This window comes from Anneissia japonica, unplaced genomic scaffold (genome assembly GCF_011630105.1).
Source record: "Anneissia japonica isolate Jap-2015-1 unplaced genomic scaffold, ASM1163010v1 scaffold4024_len430915_cov183, whole genome shotgun sequence".
In the NCBI taxonomy this organism is placed as follows: domain Eukaryota; kingdom Metazoa; phylum Echinodermata; class Crinoidea; order Comatulida; family Comatulidae; genus Anneissia; species Anneissia japonica.
The window spans coordinates 64,324-81,976 of NW_022726558.1; the positions used below are offsets into that span (position 1 = coordinate 64,324).

At 31.8% G+C, this 17,653-nt stretch overlaps 2 protein-coding genes across 6 annotated transcripts in view; one reads left to right on the top strand and one right to left on the bottom strand.

The window, feature by feature from the left end:
* The window catches only part of LOC117113293 (thioredoxin, mitochondrial-like), a 23,346-nt gene extending 16,112 nt beyond the window's left edge, over positions 1-7,234 (top strand). Inside the window, exons 1-4 of one of the 5 annotated variants that reach the window (XM_033256596.1) lie at positions 2,218-2,336; positions 4,854-4,951; positions 5,124-5,249; positions 6,016-7,234. In XM_033256596.1, coding sequence (XP_033112487.1) covers positions 4,860-4,951; positions 5,124-5,249; positions 6,016-6,250 — 453 coding nt within the window. In that variant the 5' untranslated portion in view covers positions 2,218-2,336; positions 4,854-4,859 and the 3' untranslated portion in view covers positions 6,251-7,234. Of the gene's footprint in view, positions 1-2,217; positions 2,337-4,374; positions 4,402-4,485; positions 4,640-4,853; positions 4,952-5,123; positions 5,250-6,015 lie in introns of those variants that run through there. The other 4 variants (XM_033256597.1, XM_033256600.1, XM_033256599.1 and 1 more) reach the window with 4 other exon arrangements.
* A 1,132-nt stretch (positions 7,235-8,366) lies between these two features.
* The window catches only part of LOC117113292 (TBC1 domain family member 16-like), a gene marked incomplete in the record, with an annotated part of 29,564 nt that continues 20,277 nt past the window's right edge, over positions 8,367-17,653 (bottom strand). Inside the window, 1 exon segment of the mRNA XM_033256595.1 lies at positions 8,367-12,266. Within this exon segment, the coding sequence (XP_033112486.1) occupies positions 12,102-12,266 (165 nt within the window).

The following is a 17,653-nucleotide window of genomic DNA, read 5'->3' on the forward strand; positions in this document are numbered from 1 at the left end:
ACTTAATTATAACAGGGCCGGCGGAACCGGGGGCCGGGCCCCCCCCCCCCACTTTTTGGCAAAAAATATATAATGCCTGGAGATGTTTGTATGATCGGAAAGAAATGCAAGAAAGGAAAGAGGGATGAAGAAGGAGAAGGATGGGAAAGAGAATGTTTATCCAGTCCCCGACCGAGTTACATTTTCTCGCAATTCATATCTCTGGTAGGGGTCATGAGTCCTTACCCCTCTCTTGAGCAACAAAAAAAAAAAGGAAAAAAAAAAAAGAATTTTACACCTACCTTTTCAGGACCCGTGAGCTGATTTTTTATGTTACAATAAGAAAATTAGAATTTTGAAGAACATAAACGCTGTCTCTTATACACATCTAGATGTGTATAAGAGACAGATGTATGTGTATATATACGTATATGTATATATATGTGTATATGTATATATATATATGTATATATATGTATATATATATGTATGTATATGTATATATATAATAAAAATATAATAATAATACATGTATATAATAAAAATTATACATATATATTTATATATATATAATTATTATTATAACTATAATAAAAAATATAATCTAATTACTATATATTTATCGTCGCTATTTCTATGAACCGAGAAATACGAAGATCGCGATTGAAAAATTACTACTTTTCGATGCCAATTTCTGAACTGAAAAATTCGTTGCAGGATTCTTGTATTATGTAATTAAAATATATTAATAAATTGTAGTTATAGGTCACAATGTTTATATCAATCTATTAATTAATTAGTAATTAACTAATTTAAGATATTAATTAAGATTATATTAATTAAGATATTCGTAAAGTTCTTGTGAAAGTTATTTACATAATTGCAGTTTATTTATACGGCATTTCAATTTATATTCGTCACCTCGTGTGAACTCTGCTTACCAAAAATACAGTACGCGGTAATCGGGCAATAGTATTAGCATTTGCATACACGAAAACACTTTGGCGATGCGTTTGTTTTTGTTTTATTTTACATTTACATCCAGTGTTAGGCCCACTGAATAGTTTAAATGAAAAAATAAATTATGCGGATTAAATTCTCATAGAATTTACAATGAAACTTTATAATGTAATTTATAAGATTATTTTTTGAAACAGAATAAAATAGGTAACATTTATTGAAAAAAAAAATTTACATCTATAGACGCAAGTTGATTTAATAATAGTATGATGAATCATTATAAATGGTATATACCTATTGTATATTTCTATAAATTAATCAACAACATCTCATAAATCACACCATTGCAAATAATAGGTCTATTGCTATTGAAGTATTATTGAAGTACTATTATTTCTTTATTAAGCATTATTCGAGCACCTTCATTATTATTATTATTATTACTATTATTATTATTATTATTATTATTTTATATATTATTTATCAACCATACTAACATTGAAAACATGAATTATGTGGATAAAATTATCATAGAAAATAAACTTATAATGTATAAGATTATTTTTTAAAACCATAAAATAGATAAAATCTTTATTTAAAAAAAAAACACCAGGTTTTGCATCATTTAGAGGCAAGTTGATTTAATATATGCTGATTCATCTCATTAATCAAACTATCGTAAAAAGTTCAATTAAAGTATTATTAAAGTATTATTAGGCCTATTCATTATTATACAGTAGTATTATTCGAGCACTTTTATTATTATTATTATTATTATTATTATTATTATTATTATTATTATTATTATTATTATTATTATTATTATTATTACTACTACTACTACTACTACTTCTACTACTATTTATTTATAATTTTTGTTTTTTGTTTTTTGTTTGTTTTATGTATAGGCCTAGACATATGTATATATTTAATAATTAGAAATAATTATAATTAATTGTAAAACATATATAATATAATTTTAACAATAATACAGGCTAGGCTAGACCTAACTAATTATTGCTACCATAATCTATCGATAAAAACATCCATTTGATTAATTAAACAGCAGCATTTCGAGTGGCAGTGCCGATAGAAAACTGCGGTGTTTCGGCACTGCGGCAGTGCCGATAGAAAATCGGACTTTTTTCGCACTGCGGCACTGCGGGCAATAATGCCGATAGAAAATAACAGTTTTTCGCACTGTGGCAGTGCCGATAGAAAACAGCAGCTTTTTGGCACTGCGGCAGTGCCGATAGAAAACAGCAGCTTTTTGGCACTGCGGCAGTGCCGATAGAAAACTGCAGCTTTTTTTCGCACACTGCGGCAGTGCCGATAGCCACAGCCGAAATGTTTGTGACTGGTGGCTAGGCCTAACTCCTTGAAAGGGTGAAAGAATAGTATGACTTGCACATTTTAGGGACTTTTTAGACATTTTATACTGCATTAGCGCTTTATAGATGAATGATAAGTTGTTGATTGTTATAGAATATTCTTGTTATATAGCCTAGGCCTATATGAAAGGCCTGCCAAACAAGATACAGACTAGGCCTAGCTAGGGCCTAGGCTGGTAGCCGATCATTTCGGTCGCGCTTCGTATATAGCTAGCCTAGCTAGCCCTAGAGACAGGTAGCCTAGACTTCTGTCAGGATGCCTAAATTTACCTTAATGAAACCAGCTCAAAATTGCTAAATTCCCCGAAGTCCGCATTCAGTGCAGTGGTGGCACCAGCGTTGGGGTGGGGGCTACATTATCTCCTCGGTTGGAGAAAATTTTATTTGACGGGGAAAATTTTTGATTAAAAGATAATAAAATTTTGATTCACTGTCACCACTGCAACCCATACGACCCATGCAACACCTTGTACATACGGTAGTACTGCTCATTTTTTCGACATCTTGCTTTTTCCGGCCGACGACCTACCTGTAGCTAGAAATTTCCCGACAGGAGGCTCCCAGCGGGATGGGGGGTGCTTTCCCCCTGGACCCTCCGATAACGTTGCCAGTTGTGGTCATCGTCAAATACAGGCATTTGTGTGACGCAGTTATATAAATTGTCTCACTAGAAGAAGACATTTCAATTCTTAATTCAAGTATTGAATAAAGTAATTTAAAGTTCTAAAAAAATCTTAAAACATGGATGTCACCTGCTTTTTTAAAAAGTAGTACTGTACATGGAAACATAAACTCTATAACAAGTTTATACACACCCATAATCCTCTGGACAAATTAAACTATACTAAATACAATAACATGTTTACTAAGCTTTGTCACACCGCTAAAACGAACTATTATTTTTCTCAATTCAATTGGTACAAAGGTAATCTAAACACTTGGCTTGTTAAATACATTCTGTCTTAAATCCTCCCATAAAAAATACAGGATGGCAATGACATCTTTACAACTCAGCAAGAGATATGTGAATCGTTTAACAAGTATATTTCTACAATTGATCCTTCAATCAATTGACCCATTATCTTATGTACCTCGTAAATTTGCAAATTCTTTTTTCATTAGCCCAATCTGAACTGATGATGTTAACTATTAAATTTAAATAAAGGGTCTGGATTCTATGGTATTACCTCTTGTGTCTTAAATTTTGTCTTGCCAATTATTATCAACCAACTTACCTATTGTATAAATTCATCCTTTTTATCCGGTACTTTTCCAATACATTTAAAATTAGCTAAAGTAGTGCCAATTTTCAAGAAAGGAGAGGAAAGTCAATTATCTAATTATTACCCAGTACCACTATTTTCAGTCTTCTCCAAAATTATAGTAAATTTTATAATGAATTAAAAAAATTTTGTAACTGGTTTATTTCAAATAAATTACTTAACTAGAAATTGCAAATTGCAAGTGAAGTGCTGCGAAGTACAACTGCATATAAATGTTCTTCGAACAGAATTATGTATGCGAGTCAAGTGAAAATAATGAATAATAAAACTATAACAAATAATATGAGACACGACCCATTGTCTATATTAGAACACTTCTCATTGGGTGACAAAGTCGTAATTTTTCATTTTTGTCAAAAAGTGTCTAGTGTGGTGAATTATGGTTTAGGTTTTTTTTTTAATAAAGTTTCAAAAATTCCTATGTATGTGAAAAATGTAGTTACAATTAAGGTTACAATTTTTATTTTGAATACTGCATGGTCTAGGAAGTGTACATTTTTTATGAGGCAAGTTTCCAAGGGCGGCTTTTCTAGGGGCGAGTTGACTGCCAAAGAGTGTTGCCAAAGTGCGAGCCAACGGTCTACAACAAGCGTCGCCTAAATGTAATAATTAGCACGCTGAAATAGGCTAGTAAATAAGTTTAACTGGGTTCGTTAATAATACTGGCCTCAAAATATTGTGGCTGAGACATGGGCCGATTAAACGTAGAAATAGGAAACCTAGAAATGTAGTAAAAACGCTGAATAGTAATACTCCAGCGTCGCGACATGTGACGTTGGTACGAGTTGGTTAGTCTACAAACGTCGCCTAAAGTAATTGATTTTACCCGACAGAAGGAAACTCCGCTTTTCAGTCGTCTTCGGCAGTCGTTTTTTGACAAAAAATGACCTTTCAGAGGTCAAATTGCTGTCAAGAATATGAATTGGCTGCTTCGCAGCAATTAAAACAGATTATTTAATTTTTTACAATTCTCAACGAAAGCTTAAAGCTGACAACTTTAACATATTTCTTGATGGAAATCAAATTGTACGTATAATTGAAACTATGATTTTAGGAGTTCACATTCATGAACCTCTGAGATGGACTAGTCATCAAAATTACATTTCAAAAAAGTATTTTATTTTAGTGACAAATGTTAACAATAGTAGTCATAAATAATATTAACTTAATGATAAGTTATAAATAATAATGATACTGTAATTATAATATTTAAAAAAAAAACTTTTTTCGTTTTTCTCAGAGCACAATGGCATTACGGTTCCTGGTACAAGGTAGTCGACAGTTTCAGAAACAATTATCTTGGCCTAGTAGTATTATTATTATACAGGCTTTGAAAAGGTGAGAATATTTAAACAGGAGCAAGCTACTGTAATAAAATGCTAATCTCATCATCATCTGGGAGACACAGGAAACCCTTTTCAGAACCCTGGAGGTGGGCAGACAATGAAAAACAAATTGAATGAAAGATGCAAATAAATGATTGAAGAATTTAGCTTTTTTATAATTACAGTTTGAATGGTTCATTGATACACACTACAAGTCAACAACAATCTTCATTTAATGTACAAGATGAAGAAGATTTCAAGAAGAGAGTTTTGGAGAGTGAGAAACCTGTCTTGGTAGACTTTCATGCAAAGTGAGCTGCTTTAATCCTTACACACCTTGCAAATAATGGAAGAGTCTGCTCCTTAAAAAAAATTCATAATCTGCTCTTTTTTCTTGATTTGCAATTGAATTCCTTGTTTATATTACTTTGGTCTTTGATTTTTTTGCGACCCGCGAAAACGAAATAAAAACCCGCCTGCCAAACATCTTTGGCTAAAAAACACCTTGTTTTTTACGGCCTGACACCGACCATCTCTAAAAATTAGTACTGTATATTTAAACTGAGAGTAAAGTGGTGTAAAAGCAGTGCATGAAGGTTTTTGGAAGCACACTGAAAACATCAGTGTTTGGGTGGGGCCCTCTGTGTTAAGTAAAAATTTCACTTTGGCCCTCCGACTGATTTTTATGCCCACTTAGACTTAAACCTAATTAACCTCAAATTAACCACTAATCAGATTTGTGTAGTTAACAGATATAAATACTGTATAAAGTATAACAAAAACAAGGTGAGATTAGGCATTACCTGTCATTAGCTGGAAGTTAAAATACTAAATGTGAAAATGCACATTATTGTACTGACCTCATAGTATTTTTTGGATAATTTTCTTTTGTTTAACCAGTGTAATAATATGTTACATATCAATAAATACATACATAGCAACATTTCTGATGCACTTTGACAATTCTCAAGCATTGAATCTTAGTGCTGGTTAATGGGATGTGGTATGCCCTCTATAAAACTTGATAGTTTGGACTGGAATATCATTTTGTAATCATTTGGTGTTTTTTATTTGTAGTTGGTGTGGCCCCTGTAAATTGCTTGGGCCCAGATTGGAGGAAGTAGTCAATGCTTCTAACGACAGAGTTGACTTGGCTAAAGTGGATATTGACCAGTTAACGGATCTTGCTATGGTGTACAGTGTATCATCAGTTCCAACAGTGATAGCCATTAAGAACGGTCTTAAAGTCGATCAATTTATTGGCCTACAAGAAGCTGAAGTTATCGAAGATATGATTGCAAAGGTCGTATAATGGGGGCTTGTCCCCTGAACTGACTGGACAACTTGTTTGATGGTGTCTCGGCCATTCAGCCAGGACATTGACTTGATTCTTCAATTAATAATAATGGAGAATGTTAATCATAAGAGAAAAATATATGATTTTGTTTTGTGAGTGAAGCATAATTTGTTTAAAAATATCAACAATCAAGTATCAAAGCTAGTTCTGTTGCAGTTTGCTTTTAAATACAAAAATGTATCAACTTCAGTTATTTATGTTCATACAATAATCATATGTACTAGCACTCAGTAATCATGTTTAAAAATGTAAATATAGAAAAATTAAAGGATATAGCCAAAAGGTCCACTGATTAATCTCAGATAAGAAAGTATAATACATACTCCAAGTATTGAAATACACGCCATCGTGTTGGGATTCAATATTTCGACATAATGATGACATAATTAATGTCGAAATATTGAATCCCAACACGATAGCGTGTATTTCAATACTTGGAGTATGTATTATATTTTCATAAAGGATATAGATTATTACCACAATTTATTTTACAACTAAACTTAATACATTAACTTTAATACATTATCACTGTATCCATAAGATATTTTGAGTGTCAATCAAACTAAACTAATGACTAATCCTTTCCACAAACGCATGTTTGCATACGTCTGTTGTTTTGTTGTTTGTGTTGTTTTGTTGAACTTTGTGTATAACAATGTAAAGAGTGGGGCTTAGCATAATAAGCCATTTGCATACTGGCACAAATTATACCTTCTGGTCACTGGGAATGCAGACCTAGTTGTATTGCAATAACATTTAGCCTAATGCCACAACATCCCATTTATACTTCTGGGGGTAGAGAATCCAACATAGGTAAACTTCCCCTTTCAAAGACAACAGTAGCATTAGATTGTTCAAACTCCCTTCATTTGTGTTTGATAAATTTATTGTGCTGATCTATGTACAAAAACCAAATAAAACTAATGAATTATGTTTTAACTCTTTAAGTAAATTTTATTGTTCATGATTTATAACATACATGTTTCAATGACAAAGAACATAGTCTACATATAACATGGAATGATGAGAACAATGGTATTATTAAGTATTGGAACAATAATTAGGTTAATTATCCTTATATTATTATTTAATCTAGTTACATACAATCACACAACTTGCACTAAAATTGTAACAACATTTGAGAGTTTCAATTTTATTTAATTACATACATCTATAAAAATAATATTTGTATACATCTTAACAACTCTTTCCATTGTTTTCTTTGGGATGTATAATTACTGTACCTGGTGATAAAAAGGCAGAATTAAATATAATCTATGTGGAGGTTTACATCATTGGTGGATAGTTTTCATAGGTCAGCAAACATGTTCTGAGGCTGTTTACATAACTGAACAATTGGAATGACGTGTATATACATTTTTAGATCAATATCAATGGTAGTAAAGAATATGAATTACCTTTACACACTTTCTGTCAACACAATACGTTTTATGACAAATACCTATGGTATACAGTAAATCACCCATATGGGTGTGATATGACATTATCATGCTCATATGGGTGCAATATGACAATATCATGCCCAAATGCGAGTGTGATGTGACATTATCATGCCCATATATGGTGTAATATAAAATCTTGTCACACAACCTAATACAGTAGTGTGAAATTCTACAAAAAGTTTACATTACACATACAAGGCCAACTAAACTGGTTTCTCATCATCACTTTCTGCTAGCTCATTTTTTTCAGCATTACAGTTCTTTGCTAGAATTACATTACTAATACTTGCGATTATTTTATAGAGATGCAGTGTAAATAGCATTCAGGAAAATAAACACCATCTTCATTTGTTCAAGAAGTTAGGATATGAACCTTAATGTTGTTTTACTTGACCTAAATAAATAATTATAATACAAATACCTCCACCAAAAGTATTGTTGCAGTAATACAATAATTAAGCAAGATTCATTAAAGATAAACTGGACAATAAGGAAAACCCCTTCGACATTCTCTATTATAACAATAAATGGTTCATTTAAATCAATTTAAAAAAAAGATATATATTTCCAATAATAATAATAGTTTATTCTTATATAACCAAGCTCTCAATGTGCTGTACATAAATTTAAATAAAACCGATTATGGATATACCTGTAATTTAAAATTACTGAAAAACTTGACAAAAATGGAAGGTCTGCTTTAAGCTTTGTCAATAAGATGCATATAAAAAAATCGGTTTTGATTGATTTACAGACGTTTCACTACAAAACACTTTAAATTGATAGGAAATTTAAAGTTCTGTCCACACTATCAAATTTGATTATATCATTTATTTCACCAACAATCAACACCTTGTACAATAAAAACATCAGAAAACACATTACACAAGAGTGTTACATGGCAGGGATTGCCCAAAGGAATCTTAACTGTCGAGGGACTCTCCTTGTAAACATATGATGAGACAAATAAATGCCATATGCCCATATTTGGGCATGAAAATTTGATAATATGGACGGAGCTTTAGAATATAGAATTGGAATGTATGCATCTGTTTGGGGAGGGCAATACATTCATAATTTAATTTTGTTTTGAAAGCTCATAACTGATATATACATATAGTAAGCAATTTAAATATTTTATTTAAGTTTAACTCACCACAGACTGCATATCAAATAAAACTGATAATCAGTATACATTATCTACCCTAATTCCTTGCATAAAAAGCCTATTGGTCTTTTTAATGGGGTATGGGCAAGAAAGGCAATGATTTTCATGACGTTATTCTTGGGAGATTTTTAGTTGTAACTCGTATAATAATACTGGAATTTATACTGTGCATTTTGCCAAGGGATACAAGGATAATAAATGTAAAATAATCTGTTTATTATTACTCACAAGGTTATATGCAATTCCTGTATAGACAAATTAACATGTGCGTGATGTAATTCCACTTATATTGGTGAAACATCTATCCCAGGACAAGACGGCCTCGTACGTTTTTAAAATTTACAAAGTGCAGAACACTGTCACCGACTCTGTAACAAGAACTACTACACTGTTCTGAACTAGGCTAATAATCCAACAGTTGGAAATAAAAGAAGCAATTCATTTTGTTTTGGGAAAAGGCTTCTTTAATTAAACAATTGTTTCACTTTAATATTACTTAATGTAGTTGTTACCTAATGAATATTTAACAAATTTGTAGTTCAATAAATATGCTAACAACCATGGTGATAATAATTATACAATAATAATTAATAATACCGGTAATAATGTTATAACAAGAAGAAAGACCCCTGCTTAAAATTTTTGAGATAAATACAAGGCTAGAATATGATAAACTGATGAAGACCATGAACAACAGAAATGCATGACGAATAACATTAATAAAAACAATATCATCACCAACAACAATAATAATGCAGTTTCTTGGGTAAAAGCTCAATTGGCTTAGCTATAAGCCCACCCCACGTATGCTCAATCTTCCGTACCAGCCTTTCCTCGGGCAAAACCCCAGGGTATGACTTTATTGAGTAGCTTAGCTGTCTTTAAAAAAGAAAACTGAAAAAATAAAGGATTGGCTTTAGTTTAAAATAGGCATGCTGTGCTATAAAATGCCTTTTGTTTGAAAAGGAAATTCCTAAGCATAAGCCCACCCTCCAAAATGGACCCAATTTTTGTTTAAAGGGATGGGCTTATACTAGATGAACTATGGTAATAAAAATATCTACATGATGTAACTCCTTCATACTGGGTATACAGGTGCTATAGGAAGGGTAAACAGACTTGAGTACTTTACAATGAATTCAGACAATCACATTACTGTGATGATTGTAATTTTATCTTTCAAATCTAATACATTAGCATTTCTCTATCATAATCAAGGCTATAATCATATAATATTCTATTATGCTATACTCAATCTGCACTCTCTCTTATCAAGGCACACTCAATATTATCATTCTATCTCTATCCTGTCAAACTCAATACATTCACTCAATTCCTATCAAGTCATACTCAGTATCCTCATCTCATTTCTATCAAGCCATACTCAATATCCTCATTCTATTCCAATGAAATAATACTAATGTAGGCCTATATTGCACGCAATCAAAGAATAATAACCACACTAAACTAACTATTATGAATACTATTATACTATAGGTAAAAACATAAAACTAATTATTTAAATGAAGTTCATGTCTCATGCAATTTTGTTGGATTTATGAAAACTCTTGTAATTAACGTAGCATGTAGTAATTCAGTATAAGTTTATTATAGTTACAATAATGCTTCTTGTTTTGCTTTACTTCATGTATGGATAATCTTGTACTTATTATTAATTATTATTATTGTAAATTGTATCTTATATCGTTGATCATATTTTGTATTATTTTTATAAACCTTTTTGAATAATAAATGCACCATTGGATTGACAATCTTAATACCATAAAACCTTGAAATGAAGCCCTGGGCGACTTTTTTTTATGCAAACATTGGATGGGCTTCTTTTCGAGGCTACTTTTGCAAAGTAAAGAGGGGCTTCTTTTCAAAATGAACACTGTAAATTTTGGGAATTTGTACTATAAAACATCAATCTGTGTAATCCATTATACTGTATAAACCAAGCATGTTTTTTAATTTATTTTGTTTTTTGAAATTCATGTACAGTAGTGTACAGTATGTTCTCGAAAAGAAGCCCATGCTATCTTGAAAAGAAGAGCCTAGGTATAGACTGGCATGATGTTCATTTATTGAAAGAAGGCCAGTCTAGACTACATAGAGAACACTGTGGGTCAAGAAGCTTCTTTTCTAGATAGGCATTTTTTCAAGGCTAATTTTACACACTAAAGAGCGGGGGGGGGGGGCCTTCAATTCGAGATGGGCTTCTTCTCGAAGCTGAGCCCACTGGGCTTCAATTCGAGGTTTTACGGTATATAAAAAGCATAATTCAAACATTTTTATTGTATACCAACAAGAAATCTAAAAATCGTAGCATCATAGCAAAGGTGGGATATGGTTTACAGGCCTCATGCACTATTCTATGCATATTCTAGATCAGTGACTTAATTTATACACTCATAAATATAGCTACTATTTTATCTCTATCTACATAAATTCCAAGAAAAAAATATATCATTCTATAGCTACCATATATACTTTAAAATCTATAGCTAACACAATCATATTCACATCTATGTTCTTTGTTACGGGAAAATAATTAAAAGGAGGTTAGTAAAGCTCTCAAGACGTTAGCAAGTCTTATGTGAATAACATCTGTGATTTGCCCATACTGTATATAGAGTACAACACAAATGCCGTCACAACACCAGGTAGTGCCATTGTTGTTAACCAGATGTTGGTAAAGCGGTCACTGCAGCTGAATGACTTCATAATCTTAATGATTTACCATCAAAATGTAATAAAAACACAAAAGCTCGTATTATATTAGTTATCAAACACATCATCAACTAAAATTTACAAACAAAAATTAAGATACAGTAAAACCTCAAATGGAAGCCGTGGGCTTTTTTTTTTGCGAACTTTGGATGGGCTTCTTCCTTTAACATTTACAAATTTTAGTGGTACTTGTTTACTTAATGCAAATTATTATCAATACATTACTATCACTATTATTAATGTATATTCATTACTAATTTTATAATACACATGCATTAATGCATATTCATTTTTAATAATGCATATTCATTACAGCTAATGCATATTTTATTATTTCATTTATCTCTTTAGGATATATTTTCTGATTAATCATGTTTTAATCACAACGATCATATGAGTTCATCAACTGCCTTCATGGTTTGGAATAAAGCTGAGATTAAAATCAACGAATATGAGGACAAACATCACCGTCCTTATGGTTGCCAATGCATTCCACTTCAGGGACATGACCGCTGTCCCACATTCCTGGTCCACACGTCCGACAGAGACCATTCAATTCGCATGATATTCTGGGTAGAGTTCGGAATTGGTACAGCAAACTACGAGCCTGAAATAATATTTGATAATATGTTAGATAAAAACAGAATATATATGATAATTTTATTATCATCATTTGTATTCATCAATGTAATTATCATTCTTATTACCATTATTATTAGTAGAGTCAAAATATGAAAAAAAAATGCCCTTAACTCAAAAATATTGCAAGAAAATGTTTTTTTATGTTTTTCTATAGCGTAAGGTCTACAGAAAAACATCAAATTTGGCAAAAATTGGACCACCAGAAAATAGTTTTCCAAGATGGCCGCAAAAATGGTGCCGATGCAGCTATAAATCAGGTATTTTTTGTTTTGGAGTCGCAGTTTTTGTCTCTAATCTAATATTTTAAGAGCCAAGAAACCTATTAAGACCACTTAGAATGTGATCTGATCAATAATAAACAAATTCAAAATGGCGTCTAAAATGGCCACCAAAATGGCGGCAAATGCCTTAAAAACAGCTATATATCAGGTGCTTTTTGTCTTAGAGTCGCAGATTTTGTCTCTAATCTAATGTTTTAAGGGCCATGAAATCTATAAAGACCACTTAGAATGTGATCTGATGAATAATGGCATCCAAGATGGCCGCCGTATATTTTTCGCATATCTATAAATCATAAACTAGTCACCCTATACTTGTGGTTTCATTGGCAATCCCTATGTTTTCTTGGTCATAGAATCTATTGATGTCATCTAAAATGTGATTGAATAACAAGGTTATAACCAATATTTAAATAAATATAAAATCAAAAATGGAGTCAACCTCTAACAGTTTACTTTTGGAGCCATGTTTAATATTACCAAATAGCGAATAATGTCAATACTGATATGGAAGGGTAGGAAACAAAATGAAACAAGCAAATAAAACTGACAGATACGAATGCTAACTAGACTAGGATGGTGTGCCATTCGCCCGCCAGGAACATATCTCCACAGGCAATGCCGTAGTAGGATTTTCAAACAGTGTGGGACAATATGAAGGTGGACCCACTTTATGTGTAATTTCATATAAAATGGATCAATTTTCTTAAAAGTTGACCCATTTTACGCAAAAAATATATAAAATGTGGACCCAGTGTCTTAAATAACTTTTAACAAAATATGAGAAACCTGGACAGTTTTTTCTCTAATCTAATGTTTTAAGGGCCAAGAAACTTATTAAAACCATTTATAATGTGATCTGATCAATAATGAACAAATTCAAAATGGTATCCACGATGGCTGCCTTTATTTTTCACGTCTCTGACTTTTTGAAGTAGGATTGCGTTCCAAAGAATCTCCGGCAGTCGGGCCTCTTGCAGTTTTATACTCTTTGATGGAACGTTACAAATTACTGCCACGAAGCAAAGAACACGAAGGGGCGTGTCCTTCAAAAGAACGTAAAAAGTGTCCTATCGAACACGTTGACAAGGGGGTGAGTTTGTCAAGGGGGTGAGTTTGTCAAGGGGCCAGTTTGCTAAGGGGCGAGTTGGTAAGGGGCGACTGTGCAGAGACAGGGGGTGAGTTTGTTAGGGGCGAGTTTGTAAGGGGATGACTTTGTAAGGGGGTGACTTTGTAAGGGGAAGAGATTTCAAGGGGCGACTTTGTAAGGGGAAACTTTGATGGGGGGGGGGCGAGATTGAAAGGGGCGAGTTGACTGGTATCCATATGAGAGACTGAGTTTGATACCATAACTTTGCATCCAGCTCATTCTACAGTACCCTTTGGTGCGCAAAAAAAAATAAAAAATAGAAGTAGCACGCAGGACAGGATCGCTTAGACAATCCAAAACATTCTTTTTTCTGATCTTTTATTTCATAAGAACAACAATAAAAACAATTAGAAAATTGTTAAAATTGGTCATTGCGGTATAAAAACTAAATTGCAACACAAAATGTTTATAGACCTATAAATTTACAAACTAAAAGACAAAAATGCAATATATATATTGTACTATAAACCTAAGAAATGAAAATCATCAAGGTAAAAAAAAGGAGAAAAAAAAGCATTGGACGAGCCAAGACTGAGAGGGAGGAATAGAAAGAAACACCACAGGGACAGATCATTGTGAGAGTTGAATGAATGAATGAATTTACCGGTATTCGGAAAATCTCAAATCCCATAAAATACAAGAACAAAAATTTTAAAAACAAAATATATAATGATAGCGAAATTTCAAGGATAACTCATGAAAGCCAAAGACTTATTTCCATAGGTCCCACATAGTTTACTATTGCTAAAATTACGTTTTGGTTTTAAAACAGCTTTATTTCCTGGTTTAATAGTTTCTTAGATGGTATGTTGCAGCGAGTGGTCATTGACGGTGTTGCATCGGAGTGGCTTCCTATCCACTCCAGTGTTCCACAGGGCTCAATTCTTGGTCCTCTCCTTTTCAATCTTTATGAACGACATTCCTAATATTATATCATATTCCAGATGTCTTATGTTTGCTGACGATGTCAAGATTTTCAAAATAATTAGCAGCAGTGAGGATACCAACGGGCTCCAGATGGACCTTAATAGATTAAGTTCTTGGGCGTTTGGGCGTAAATATTATCTATTTCGTTATAAAAGAATATTTTAAAGCACAATTATTTAATCAATGACAATCCCATAAATCGGGTGCATTCACATAAAGACCTTGGTATTTTCATTGATAGCACCCTTAGTTTTTCTTATGTTGATCATCTTGTTGGCAAGTGCAATAGACTGCTTGGGCTGATGTGGCGCAATTGCATCTTTATTTCAGTATTATTCGCCCAAATTTAGACTTTTGTTCAGTTATATATAATTCCACAATAATTTCCACAAATCACACTTTGGTCACACCTCGGGCACATATGCAAATTAGCTAAAATATGCAAATTAGGTTGAAAATATAGGGGTCTCATATCTTGGCAACCGCTATTCGCAGGGAGTTGGTTTCTTTTTCAAATTATTCAGAACATGCATTTTTCTATTTGCTCTAATGGAACATTTTCCTAAAAAATGAATGGAAATGCTGCAATTGACCTCTGACCTTATATTCACTGAATTTGCCTATCTCTCTAGCTAATGTACATAAAAACTTACTTTAGTTCTCAAATCATTCAAATGCATGTTTCTTTGCATTATATTAATAAAACGTATACTCTTCATATGCAAATTAGCTCTAAAATATGCAAATTAATAATGAAAATATATAGGAATTCGATATCTTGGAAATATTTATTATCCTCAAAATAATTATCAAATAATTATTTTTTCGAAAGTATTATTTGATGTTCTCTGTAATAAAACCTTTGTTCCAAAGTCACTAATGCCTTCGTTTATTACCAGCTTCCTGCTCTATTTTCGTGTAACTCTATGACTACTGGTCAAGAGACTTGACATTGGTGTCTCAAATTATTTAGAAAGTATGCCTGTATTTTATTTAATATATTTCTATAGAGAAGTTATGACAAAAAATGATCAGAACTCAAACATATTATGACCCATGTTGCCCATAACTACCGATCATCGGGATCATCTTCTATAGTTAAGTTTAAACATCTGTTGAATCTTAAAATCTGCGATAGATGTTAACTTTATATTTATGTAACATCCTTTGGTCCTATATGGAACAAATATCATAAGTATAAATATGTGGCTCAATATGAAACAATGATTTATATGTATAAATGATAAGTATTGTGTTAATTAAATTATCAAACTTAGTCTTGGAATGCTATCTTATTAATAATTTCTTAATGTTGTTATAAGAAGAAGGCAAACTATATAATTTAGGGTATCCCAATTTTAGCCCCACCTCAACATCTTACCTTAATAGCTTCAGAAAAATGACCAGGATAATGACCAATAATATAAGGTCAAAGCTCAATTTTAGCATGTTTTTTTGCGGCAAATGTTCGATAAGGCAAACTTAAATATTCATATTTCACACCTACAATTTGAAAAATAATTGTTAGGATTAAGACCTTATTTTTATTTTTAATTTGCAAATTTTAGAGCAAATTTGCATATGAATAGTGCATGTAATTATAGATTTTTATCCTTGCTATTATATTTTTTTTTTAATATTTAAATAATTTGAAGTTTTGTAAATGAAGTTTCTACGGACATAAGTCACAGAGACGCAATCAGTGAATATAAGGTCAAAGGTCATTGTATAATTTCTGACAATTTTGGTAACAGGTGTTCTACAAGAGCCAATAAAAACAAATATTCCGTACAATTTGAAAAAAAAAACAACTCTCTGTGACCAGCCATTGTCAAGATATAGGAACCTTATATTTTCATTCCTAATTTGCATATTTTAGAGCTAATTTGCATATGAACAGTACATGGTGTGATAGATTTCCATCCTTTCTATTAATATATAAAAAAGAAGCATGTATTTAAATAATTTAAGATCTAAATCAAGATTCTACGGAAAGTAGTCATAAACGATATGTAAATTCGGTGATTATAAGGTCAAAGGTCCATTTTAGCATTTCCGGTCATTTTTGTGGAAAATGTTCCATTACAGCAAATAGAAACATGCATATTCCGCAGAATCAAAAAAAGAAAGCAACTCTCTGTGACTAGCCATTGCCAAGATATGGGAAGCCTTTACTTTCTTTTCTAATTTGCATATTTTAGAAGTAATTTGCATATGAACAGTACATTTGACCATGGTGTGATTATAGATTTCCATCCCTTTGATTAATATATTGGAAAGAATCATGTATTTGAATAATTTAAGACCTAAATTAAGATTCTATATACATTAGTTGCAGAGATATGCAAATTCAGTGAATATAAGGTCAGAGGTCAATTGTAGTATTTCCGTTTATTTTTTGGGCAAATGTTTTATTAGAACAAATAGAAACATGCATGTTCTGAATAATTTGAAAAAGAAACCAACTCCTTGCGACCAGCGGTTGCCAAGATATAAGACCCCAATATTTTCAACCTAATTTGCATATTTTAGCTAATTTGCATATGTTCCCGAGGTGTGACCAAGGTGTGATTTGTGAAATTTTAATCCCCTCATCATATGTATTTGATTAAAAAAGAAAATCTTTTGTTTGCAATTTGTTTGACTTTTGGCTCTTTTTTGAGCTAGATTGCCTAGCTGATATTGATATATTTAGAGATAATTTCTCTATGTTCCATAACAGTGTTTGAAATATTTTACATATTAGGCCCACTTAATCTGATATTATTATCACATTGTTATTATTATTATTATTATTATTATTATTATTTGTACTATATTATTTTTAGTATATATTTTTGTTTTTGTATTCTTCACGTTCACTATATTTATGTATCTGTTTTATTTTTGTGTTGCCTCCTGTAAGTGGCGAATTTTATGTTTGCTGTTGGCTGGGATAATAAATAAATAAATATATGTATATATAATATGTATATATATATATGTATATATATATAT